The 11910-nt window shown below is 49.0% G+C and overlaps 2 protein-coding genes across 4 annotated transcripts in view; one reads left to right on the top strand and one right to left on the bottom strand.

Annotated features, from left to right (window-relative positions):
* Positions 1–6759: 6759 nt before the first annotated feature.
* LOC128097362 (60S ribosomal protein L38-like) lies at positions 6760–7028 on the bottom strand. The gene has a single exon (XM_052717803.1). It carries the CDS (start codon positions 7017–7019, stop codon positions 6807–6809), a length of 213 nt encoding a protein of 70 aa, XP_052573763.1. The 5' UTR covers positions 7020–7028; the 3' UTR covers positions 6760–6806.
* Positions 7029–9473: 2445 nt separating this feature from the next.
* Positions 9474–11910, top strand: part of LOC128097249 (blood group Rh(D) polypeptide-like) — a 35699-nt gene continuing 33262 nt past the window's right edge. For all 3 annotated transcript variants that reach the window (XM_052717621.1, XM_052717619.1, XM_052717620.1), the window contains exon 1: positions 9474–9627. In XM_052717621.1, the coding sequence (XP_052573581.1) occupies positions 9483–9627 (145 nt within the window). In that variant the 5' untranslated portion in view covers positions 9474–9482. The remainder of the gene's footprint in view (positions 9628–11910) is intronic.

Here is an 11910-nt window from a genome sequence, read left to right as displayed (position 1 = left end):
GGCTCAGAGTTTTGCCCAGGTTTGCCCATCATTAAGAAAGGAAAGAAGGCCAGGAGGTGGTGGCGCACGCCTTTAATCCCAGCACTCGGGAGGCAGAGCCAGACGGATCTCTGTGAGTTCGAGGCCAGCCTGGGCTACCAAGTGAGTTCCAGGACAGGCGCAAAGCTACACAGAGAAATCCTGTCTCAAAAAACCAAAAAAAAAAAAAAAAGAAAGAAAGGAAAGAAACAGAAAGTCTGGAGTAGCCAAGGCTTCAGCTGCAGACTTGGTTCACAAAGGAAGTCCAGGCACTTGGAGACTTGAATACATTGGTGAGAACAGATGCCTGCTTAGGTCCTGGCTCTAGACTCTATGGTCACTCCAAACCCGAACATCCTTCCTCCCTATAACTAAAAAGTTCTGGATTTGGGGGCCCAGAACCTGCACTCCCTCCTGCCCAGCTCATCTTTCTAGGACTGCACTGTGGTACACTGCAGAGGGGACAGGTGAGCGATTCAGAACTACGGCATGGCACAGGGGACACATGCCAGTTCCCCATCCCTCACAGTCCAGTCTGTCACAGGTTCCCAACAAGGGCTTTCTGTAAGGTGCCGGGAAAAGTGTGCTGTTGCTAGGGGAAGTAGGAGGGTATGGCAAGAGTTACTGTTGAGTTCTCCAGTCAAGCAGAAGGAGAGAAGAAAGGTCGGCGGGACTCTCAGGGTGATGGCTGAGAGGCAGCGGTCAGATGGTCTGGAGGCATGAGCAACCGGCCTGGCCTAAATGAGGGGTTTTTCAAGACAGGGTTTCTCTGTGTAGTTTTGGTGCCTGTCCTGGATCTCGCTCTGTAGACCAGGTTGGCCTCAAACTCACAGAGATCCTCCTGCCTCTGCCACTAAAGTGCTGGGATTAAAGGCACCCAGCCTGAGTGAGGATTCTGAAGGGATCTTGTGGATGCTTGTGTCTTTCCTTTATCCATCAGACTACTGGAGCAGAGGACCCCAAGAAACTGAAATCCCTTGCTGGGCAGTGGTGGCACTTGCCTTTAAACTTGGGAGGCAGAGACAGGTGGAGCTCTGTGAGTTCGAGGCCAGCCTGGTCTACAGAGCTAGTTCAGGAAAGCCAGGACTACACAGAGAAAACCTGTCTCTAAAAATTAAAAAAAAAAAAAAAAAAGCAAAAAGAAAGAAAGAAACTGGAATCCCACAGAAACATCAGGCTGAGAGAAAACTAGCCCGAGGCCTGGGCAGCCAGAGCAAGAACTTCTTTTGTCTTTTTATGTGTGTATGTGTGTGTCTCTCTATATATAATTTATTCATTTTTAGGGCACTGGTGTTTTTTGCCTACATGTATGTCTGTATGAGGGTGTTAGGTCTCCTGGAACTGGAGTTATAGACAGTTGTGAACTGCCATGTGAGTGCTGGTAATTAAACCCTGGTCCTCTGAAGTACAACCATTGCTCTTAATTTCTGAGCCATCTCTCCAGCCCCAGAGCAGGAATTGAGAGGAAGTTGTACAACTTCTCAGAGCACCTTGCAGGAGAGCCTGGGGCTAAGACAATCCTGGGTCAATGGCAGGCATGACCACATCTGTCCTACACACTCATGTCCTACACACCTCTGGCTCTTTCTGTGGATCTTGCCTTCCTGTTAGGACTGAATTGGAGCTTGTGGAGGGGTGGAGGGCCACCGGATAGCTTTGTCCCTTTCCTCAGTGTGGCCAGAAAATAAAGCTTCTTTTTTCTGATTTTCTCTATTAATGTGTCTGCCTAGTTGGTTTATCGAGGACAGGTGGGTGGCTCAACTAGCTTATTGAGGTTATGAGGGCCCAGGTTCTGAACTCCAGTGACACTTGTGATTCAGATGACAAGCCAGTGTCCTTGAGTCAGATGTCTGCCCTGTGCGGGAATCCACCCTGGAGCCACTTCTAGCCCGGTGTCTAAAGGCTGGTCGGGTTTTTTGTTTGTTATTTTGTTTTGTTTTTCAAGACAGTGTTCCTCTGTGTAGCCCTAACTGTCCTGGAACTCGCTCTGTAGACCAGGCTGACCTCAGATTCAAACATCTGCCTGCCTTTGCCTCCCAAGTGCTGGGATTAAAGGTGGGCTCCATTTTAAAGAATGAGGCGTCTGACCCTCCTAGCTTGTAGAGTAGAGCAGTTACCTGAGCCTGCCACGGCTGCTGGCAGCAGAATCGGTGCTGTGTGTCTGGGGTGAGAAGATAAGAATGGTATTTTATCTATTACATATTATTGATTGGGGAGGGAGCTGTGCACACGCATGTGTGGAAGTCAGAGAGCAACTTGGAAGTGGTTCTCTCCTTCCACCATATGAGTTACAGTCATCAAAACCAAGTTGTCGGCTCGGTGGCAAGTGCCTTTACCCACGGAGCACTCTTGTCAACCCAAGAGAATGGTGGAGCACTCTTTTCAACCCAAGAGAATGGTGGAGCACTCTTGTCAACCCAAGAGAATGGTGTTCTTGCCATGAGCCCAGGGACAGGCCAGAATAGGACTGCCTCTTCCAGGTCCTTCCTTATGCCCCTCAGACCAGCAGGCACTGAATCTCTTGGGCTCCAGCCAAGTGCCTCCTTTTCCCCCAAGCCCTGAGATAGCCCTAGAGGTCCAGAGGATACAGAAGTAAGCTGATCTAGGCAGCCTTTTTCCAGAACACACCCCAGCCCTACTCCTTTGCTTCACCACCATCTGGGAACAGGGGATCAGCAGTGGCTGATCACAGGTAACTAACAAAAGGGAGGTGATCTGCGCTCAGTTAGAAGGTTCAACAGGTAGAGGGTTTGCCTGGCACGTCCCAAGCCCTGGGTTCCATCACTGCCATCTCATTAATCAGGCATTCTGGTGTATGCTTATTATGGCAGCCGTGGGACTGGAAGTAGGAGGGTTGCAAGTTCAAGGGCATCCTGGGCTGCAAGTTCAAGGGCATCCTGGGCTACATAATGGGTGGAGTCCCAGGCAGAATAATAGGAGAAGGTGAGTGGACAGTATCCATCTCTCTCTGCCTCTTGACTGTGGATGCTATGTGATCAGCTACCTCAAACTCCTGATGCCAAGGCATCTCTACCTTGATGGACTATACCACAAACTGCCAGCCCTCCCTCCCTCCTCCCTCCTCCTCTGTCCTTCCTCCTCTCTCCTCGTCCCCTCCCCTCCTTCTTCATCCCCTCCCTTCTCCCTCTTTCCCCTCCTCCCTTCTTCCCTCCCCTCCTCCCTCTTCTCTTACCTCCTCCTCCCTCCCTCCTCTCCTCCCTCCTGCTTGCCTTCATCCTTCCTTCAGCCCGCTTTTGTTGGGTGTTTTGTTGCCACAACAACTAGAGAAGTAACTAACACACCTGTCTAAAATCAAAACAGAGGTGTCCCACGTGGTGGTGGTGCAGGCCTTTAATTCCAGCTCTTGGGAGACAGAGGCAGGCAGATCTCTGAGTTCGAGACCAGCCTAGTCTACAAAGTGAGTTCCAAAGATAGCCAGGGCTCCACAGAGGACCGCTGTCAGGAGATGGGGGTTGGGAGACACAGAAGTGCAAGGCCAGGTGGGAAGTCAGGCCTGTCCTGTCCTTCCTGGCCGTGATGACAAGATACTGGGATTTGCATTTGGGCCTCAGCTGAGCTCAGAGCAGAGCTGGAATGATCCTGTTTCACAAATTAGGAAGAGGCCTCACCACCTCCTCCTGCAGCTGCCAACCTCGCTGGGAGTGCTGGCCCAGCTGCCTTGAGCCTTGTGTCCCAAGGAAGCCTAGCTGCTGGGCTGGGATGGCTGACTTCCATGCCTCCCTTAATCCCCAGAGAACCTATGAAGGAAGGAAGCTCTCTGAGGTGTTCAGAATAGGACAGTGTGGAAGGATGGTGGCTCAAGCCTGGAATCCCAGCACTTGAGAGGTGGAGGCAGGAAGAGCAACTCAAGATCATCCTTAACGACAGAGAATCTGAGGTCAGTCTGAGTTGGATGAGATCCTGTCTGGTGGGAAGTGGGAACGGAACTGAGCCTGGAAGCGGCCCCAACGTCCACAGAGCAAGCTGGTTGAATGGACCACCACACATTCCTCCTGGGAAGTCTGTGTAGCATGGAGTATGGTCATACCCAGCACTTAGGTTTTTTGTTTTGTTTTGTTTTTTAAATTACACTTATTTACTTAGAATTGGGTGTGTGTGGACGTCAGAGGACAAGTTCAAGGAGTTGCTTCTCTCCTTCTGCCATATGGGTCCTGGAGTGTCAAACTTGGGTCATCACGCTCAGTGGCAAACAACTTAACCTGCTGAGCCGCCATCTTGTTGGCCCAAGCGCTTACTACTCAAGCGTGTATCATACACATTCTGTTCTAATTCTCACCACAGTGTGGGGGAGGGGAAATCATTACTTACACTGTGATGTAGATTAGAAGATGGCGGCACAGAGAGGTGAAGTCACTTAGCTGAGGTCACACAGTGTGTGAAAGAGTTGAGATTCAAACCCATGCAACGCTTCCACAGCCTGGACCCTTAGTCACCATGCTAAAATGCTCTAGAAAGACCTTTCTGCTTGAAACTGCTTTGACAAACTGTTGATGGAAAAAAAGCAAGGCGCCCAATTGTGTGCTGTATAATTTTGTCTTTATGGAGGGTGGGGAAGAGTGGGAATAGGAAGACATCTGAAAGGACACATACACAAAACACTTGTGTCATTTATATTTTTAATTGTGTGGTGTTGAGTCTCAAACCTTACACATGCTAGGCGAACACGAGACACACACACACACACACACACACACACACACACACACACCCCTCACCTCATTTGATCTTCACATCAATTTTATGTGATTGATACTTTACAAAGAGGAAAACAGAGGGACTTACTATCTTGCCCAAGGCCACACAGCAAATAAATTGCAGAGTCAGGATTTGAACCCAGACTTTCCAGCTCCAAAGCTCATTAGGTGTTGAATGAATGACTACACCTAGTGCCTAGAACAAGCTCACATCTTTGGTGTAGACAATCTTCCAGAGAAAGAATGGAGGCCCTACCTACCTCACAGTCACAACCTCAACTGTTACCAGTCAAGGGAAAAACTTGAAGGAAGAATTGTTACTTTGGTTCCTGGGTTTATAGGTTTTTACCCCACAGTTGTTGAATGCTGACTCTGGGTCTGTGGTGATGGTGAGCCTCACCACACCGGGAGCAGGTGGCAGGGCTGCTCACCTTGTGATAGGTAGGAAGCAGAGAAAGAAAATATAGGAAAGAACTGGGTGGCGGCAGCAGAGGCAGTGACGGACACCTTTAATCCCAGCACTTGGGAGGCAGAGGCAGGTGGATCTCAGTGAGTTCAAGGCCAGTCTGGTCTATAGAGCAAGATCCAGGACAGCCAAGGCTACATAGAGAAACCCTGTGTTATGCACAGGAAAGAGCCATTGCAAGACACAACCCCCAAGGACATACCCCCACTGGCGGGCTTTCTCCAGGAGTCTCCACTTCCTATCTCCTCCTACCTTTTACCACTTCCCTACAATGCCATTCTAGAACAGATCTGTCACAGGATGAATCACTGACTGGGTCTGTATCAGTTCTGTTCCTATTGCTGGGGCAAAACACCCAACAGAGCCACTTATGGAAAGAGGTTGGTTTTGCCTTACAGTTTGGGGTCCAACAAGGTAAGGCAGAAGGAAGTCAGGCTGCTGCTCACACTTCCAATCACGAAAGGAAAGGGCTGGGTTCCATGTTCTCCTGACTTAGGGCTTAGTTCCCAGCACCCACATGGAGGCTTACAAGCATCCCTGACTCCAGTTCCAGGGGATCCCAATACCCTCTTCTAACCTCCTTGGGCACCAGATACAGAAGTATACCTGTGGGCAAAACACTCACACACATGAGAGAAATAAACCCTGAAGAAGATGGATGCTGGTGTTCATCTCACTTTCCATTAAGTTGAGAATCTCAGCCCACAGAATGGTGAGGCTCACATTTAGGGTTGGTCTTCCCAGCTCTATTAGCCTGGTCTACAAGCTCCCTCAAACACACCGGAAGCCTGTTTCCATGGTGATTCTAAATCCTATCCAGTTGACAATCAAGAGTGACCATCACAAAGTCCCAGGCACTAGGATTCAGCCATTTCCCAAAAGGCTCATGAGCAAACATCTAAGTCCCCAGTACATGAGCCTTTTGGGGACATCTCACATTCAAGCCAGGACACCGGCCATGCTGTGGTATGGAAAATGTGTTGTGTGTTCTCACAGAACCCTGAGTTTACAGAAATACATGACTACATGTGAAGACTTGGGGCTCTTGCTTCCACATTCCCGGGGAATGCCTGGCCACTAGAACAGGATGCCATAGTCACAGTACATATGCCCATCCTCCCGTCTATAAGCAACATCAGGCATGCTTGAGTGCCTTCAGATTCCTAAGAATCGTGGCAGCAGGGCAGAGCGGACTACCTTATTTGGCTCCTAAAGGAATGGAGAGAGAGGTTTAGTAACTTAGGAGGGAGAAATTCGAAGTTCACAGCTCTTGTCTGCTGTCAGGTACCTGGAGTTGCCCAGCCCTGTTATGTATTAGCTGTGTGACTTTGGTAGTGACGTCACCTCTCTGAGCAGCAGTTTTTTCATCAGTAAAGCAGAGGGGATGATGTCTGTACTCAGAGGCTTGCAGGAAAGACTAAATGAAAATGTGTAAAATGCTCTGTCCATAGTAGCATTGCAGAAGTGGCAGCTTTAGTCATTCAACACACGTTTTATTGAGCATCTACTAGGGACGAAGCACTAAGGACTGAAGACACAACATGGCTCTTTTTTTTTTTTTTTTTAACTTTTCAGGGGTTTTAATGGTCAAAACAGAAAGGACTGGTTCATTTCAGCTCCTTCACTGCCAAACCAGGGGGCAGGGACTGTTTCAGCTTCTCAGCCTTCTCCTTGTCTGTGATGACCAGGGTGTAAAGGTACCCGCTGCAGCGAACCTTGAACTTCACATTATCCTTGTTTTTCTTGATCTTGACAGATTTGGCACCCTTCCGCCAGGCTGTGAGCAGAAAGTCCTTGATTTCCTCAATTTTCCAAGGCATGACAACGGACACTCGATGCTGGAGACCGCACCCAAAATACTCACAGCCCACAGCATGGCTCTTACTGGGCATGGTGACACACGCCTTTAATCCCAGAGGCTGAGGCAGGAGGATCTCTGTGAGTTCAAGGCTACCCTTGTTTACGTAGCCAGTTCCAGGATAGCCTCAGCTACATGTGAACCAAAACAAACCTTTCCTCCATTAGGCATTAGGTTGCTTTTTTTTTTTTTTTTTGGTCAGGAACTTGGTCACAGCCACGAGACAAGTAATTAAGATAAAAAGCCTCCCAAGTCCCGTGGGGTTCCACTGTGAATTAGGGATACTGAGGCAGGTGGACTTCCTTAGAGGTATTGGTACTCAAGTGCAGCCAGAGTCCTGTGCTTCTCTGTGAGGAGATGACCAGGGGTAGGGGCAACTCTGGGCTAGGGCTGGCTAGAAGAGGACCCTTCTAGTTTTTCCCTACAGCCAACTTCAAGCCTCCTTTCTCTTCCTCTACCTAGCACTAGAATGCTTAGAAAAATTGTTGGGCAGTGGTGGCACACACCTTTAATGCCAGCACACGAGAGGCAGAGACAGGTGGATTTCTGAGTTTGAGGCCAGCCTGGTCTACAGAGTGAGTTCCAGGACAGCCAGCGCTACACAGAGAAACCCTGTCTCAAAAAAACAAAACAAAAACAACAACAACAAAGCAAACCAATGCTCATGAAAGCAAGCGTTTAACTGCAGGTTCACTGTAATTTAGCAGGTGGAGCTGTGTGGCTCCCATCTGATTCCCCCAGCAAGGCTGAGCATCCTGCTTTGCTTTGTTCCATTCATTTAGAGTGTGCCTCACAAGAAGCTCCTGGCTGCCCCCTCTGATTTACGAGGTAAGGCTTATTTATCTGTTCATCTGTGCGTGGCATATGCATAAAATATGTGAATATGTGCAAGTACACATACCCAGTGCCCATGTGCGGAGGGCAGAGAAGAATGTCGGTTGTCCGGCTCTGTCTCCAGCTCTCTCACTCTTTGCATTCTTCCCTTGAGACAGGGTCTCTCAGTGAGCCTGGGACTGGCCGCGCTAGCAGCCAGCAAACCCCGGGGATTCTCCTGTCTCCATTCCCCTCAGCACTGCTGTTATCATGCCTGACTTTCCGTGTGGATGGTAGGGATTTGAACTCTGGTCTTCATGCCCACAGAGCCATCTCCCCAGCCCACAGTGGGGTAAATTTTAAAGATAAGTTTTTCAAATCTAAAGTCACTTCCATGCCTCAGTTTCCCATTTTTGAGAAATCAGGACGTTGATCCATTGCCTCCTGTGATGGCGTTGTCAACTTGACAAAATCTACAATTGCTTGAGTGAGCGAATCTTGCCTGCGGGGCTTATCTTCATCACGTAACTTGACGTGAGAAAACACATCTTAATTGTGGGTGGGCTGGGCTGTGTAAGTGAAGAAAGTGAGCTGAACACTAGCCAGCATTCATCACTCTCTTCTAACTGCGGACATCATGTGACCAGCTGCTTCAAGCTCCCATTGCCTTGGCTTCCCCATCATGATGGACCAAACCTTGAACTCTGAGCCGAAATTCCCTCTCTCCTCTAAGTTGCTTTTGGCAGAGGTCTTTACCACAGCAACAGTAAAAGAAACCAGGACACCTTCCCTTTTGTCGAAACAGTTCCTGGGACCTGAACCCTGGGCCTGGTTCCTGCTCTGCCACAGAACATCAACATCAGCTCTAACCCCCGACAGGCTCTGCCCAAAGGAACAAGTATAAAGAACGGGTGGACGTCAAGCGAACAGACTGCTCTCCTTCAAATTACACACAAAGACGCTGTGGTGGAGCTTACCTAGAATCCTAGCACTCAGGAGGCAGAAGCAGGAGGATTACTGCAAGTCCCAGGTCAGTCTAGTCTATGTAGTGAGTTCCAAGCCAGGGCTCCAGAGCAATACCCTGTGTCCGAAAACACCAATAACATAAAATAAATTAGGGGGCTGGAGAGATGGCTCAGCAGTTAAGAACACGGACTGCTCTTCCAGAGGTTCAATTCTCTACTCAGAGTCCAACCTCCTCCAGAGGTTCAATTGAACCCGGGTTCAATTCTCAGCACCCATATGGCAGCTCACAGCTGTCTGTAACTCCAGTTGCAGATCAGACACTCTCACACAGTCATACAAGCAGGCAAAACACCAATGTACACAAAATGAAAACAAAGAAGTCATTTTAATAAAGAAATGAAACTGAGCACAGTAGGAGCTCCCAAAGGAATCCAGCCAGGACTGTCTGAATGAACAACCCTGTTGAATAAATGCATTGCCTCTTCCTCCCGTGAAGTCCCTCTGCTGTCTTTAGGCCAGCCCAGCCAGCTTTGCCTCCTGAGATAAGACCTTTGGCGGGCGTCTCTCCTATCAGTCCTTCAAGTGGGTGTGGGGGGCACAAGCGAGCCCTGGTGCTGGCAGAAGCCGGGCACAGCGACGGGCGAAGATGGGCTCTAAGTATCCGCCGTCCCTCCGATGCTGCCTGCCCCTGTGGGCCATCATGCTGCAGGTGGCTTTCGCTCTTCTCTTCTGTTTTTTCATCTCCTATGACAATTTCCCAGTGGATCAGAAGCTCCTGGTGACCTATCAAGGTGAGGAGCCTGGGGAGATGGTCAGATGGGCCAGGGGTAGGGGATGTCTGGGGCTCCCCAATGGCACAAGTGCTCCTTTTTACCGCATTCCCCAAAAGGGGGTTCCAGCCCTTACACTGATTGCACCGAGGCCAGCCAACAGTGTGGACTGGGCTTTCGGAGTGGTCCAGGCTTTGTCTCTTCCAGGAGCCCCAACCTGGATTTGTGGGCACAGAGCAGGGGACCTGTTTGTCCACTGTCCTGAATTCCCTGTGCAAATGGTGTTTATAATGTTCTACTTTTCTGCCCCCTTCTCTCTCCTTTCCTTTGTGGCAATGACTGTCATGTTGTGTTGTGTTGTGGAGTCTCTCCCTTACTCATCTCTTAAAAATTATTTTTATTATTTTTAATTGGGCGTATGTGTCTGTGTGGGGGTATGTGCTTATGAATGTAGATGCTCATGGGAGCCAGAGGCATCGAATCCCCTGGGATCTGGAGTTACAATAGTTGTGAGTCACCCAGTATGGGGTGCTGGGATCTAAACACTGATCCTTTACCAGAAACAGCCCCAGCACCGCCTCCCCAGCGCCCCCCTTGCTGGCTCTCTTCTATACTCCATTTCCCCTTTCCCTGCCTCCTCTCCAGGGCTGGGAAGCCTGCTTTAGTGGGAATCCAGAGCCAGGAAGAATGGCTGAAGGAGGAGGATGGTTATTTTATGTTTTGCTCTAGTGAGAGCAACCAAAAACAAGGCACATGTCCACAGTGGTGTGTGTTTGCCTCTGTACAAAACATCCTGAAATGTCTGAAACCTCTCCTGGGCTGCTCCCGGTAAACAGATGGGCCTCTTGAAGGGTGTCCTAGAGACAGAGCTACAGCCCACACCTGGCAGAGTGGGGGCTTGGACCTCCCTGATGTGAAAATGACCCATTAGCTCAAAGCAGAGGAGTACACCCAAAGGCTCCAGGTACAGTTCTAATCCCTTGTCATTCGGTTCTTTTAAAGCCAACCCAATGTTAGCCAGGTGGTGCTGGCATGTGCTTTTCATCCCAGCACTCCGGAGGCAGGAGCAGGTGGATCTCTGTAAACTGGAGGCCAGCCTGGTCTACAGAGCGAGATCCAGGACAGCCAGGGCTCTACAGAGAAACCCTGTCTCAAACAAAAACAAAAAAATCCAACCTAATGTTTATTTTAATTCTGTTCATTCCTGCTTCTCCACTAAGTCAATTTCGTGTCACATCTAGCGAGGGGTCTGGACACATGGAGCACGCAGTTGGTTTTCACTGAGCACTTGCTGTCCTACCAGGCACTATTCAAGCAGCTTCCCATTGGCCCTCACAACAACCCAAATGAGGCAGGCCGCTGTGTCTTCCATTTCTCCCTAAAGAACTAGGTACTTGATGTTTAGTCATTGGCCCAGGGTCACCTGGCAGGCATTGGCACAGCAGGTTGACAGTCTGCCATGCTGGTTTTAGTTTCATGCACCTGACCATTGTATCTCACGATCCTTGTCACAGTAGGACTGGGCCACATGTCCCCAGTCAGTAGGTGTGGGAGCCACTCAAACAAACTGATGCCTTCAAGCCGACCTCTAACTTCTACATGTCCCAAATTAAAAAAAAAAAAAAATGTAATTCTTAAAAGTTCTGTAATGAAACAGAAATTTAAAAAAACAAATAAATAGGACTAGAGAGATGAGGAAGTGGTTAAAAGCCAGAGGACCCAAGTTCAGTTCCCACCAGGCATATTTGTAACTCCAGCTCTGGGGCATCCGATGCCCACTTCTGGGTTCCTTGTTAACCTATACACAGCATACATTCACACACACACACACAATCTTTAAATGAGTAAATAAAAAGGACTGAAAGCAGCACTCAGGAGGCAAAAGCAGGTGGATCTCTGTGAGTTCGAGGCCAGCCTGGTCTACATAGTGAGTTCCAGGACAGCCAGGGCTACAGAGAAATCTTGTCTCAAAGGACAATATAGAAAGAATAACATGTATAGATAGATAAATACCATCAGCTTTTCTTACTAATCAGCTTCAATTTCTTATGTTTTAGATGAAAAATAAACCCAGAAGTGCTAATGGTTTCTTCCAGAAACCTCTAAGGACTGTCTTGGGCATCTTCCAAGGCACATGCTCCTTGCTCTGATGACCATGTCTGGATGACCTGTAATGGAGCCAAATAGGCAAGAGATGAGAGAGCAGAGTCAAGGAGTCAGATTCAAGACCCATGTAGGCGATAGAAATCACTACACTTGGTGAAAAGGGGGGTGGGGCAGGAATGCTCCAGACGGGATTGGATG

Source organism: Peromyscus californicus, unplaced genomic scaffold (assembly GCF_007827085.1).
Source record: "Peromyscus californicus insignis strain IS unplaced genomic scaffold, ASM782708v3 Scaffold_5__1_contigs__length_169319896, whole genome shotgun sequence".
Classification (NCBI taxonomy): Eukaryota; Metazoa; Chordata; class Mammalia; order Rodentia; family Cricetidae; genus Peromyscus; species Peromyscus californicus.
This window is presented reverse-complemented; position numbering and strand designations above follow the sequence as displayed.

Excerpts from the sequence above, each read along its gene's own strand:
- LOC128097362 (XM_052717803.1), bottom strand. The coding sequence starts at position 7,019 with ATGCCTTGGAAAATTGAGGAAATCAAGGACTTTCTGCTCACAGCCTGG.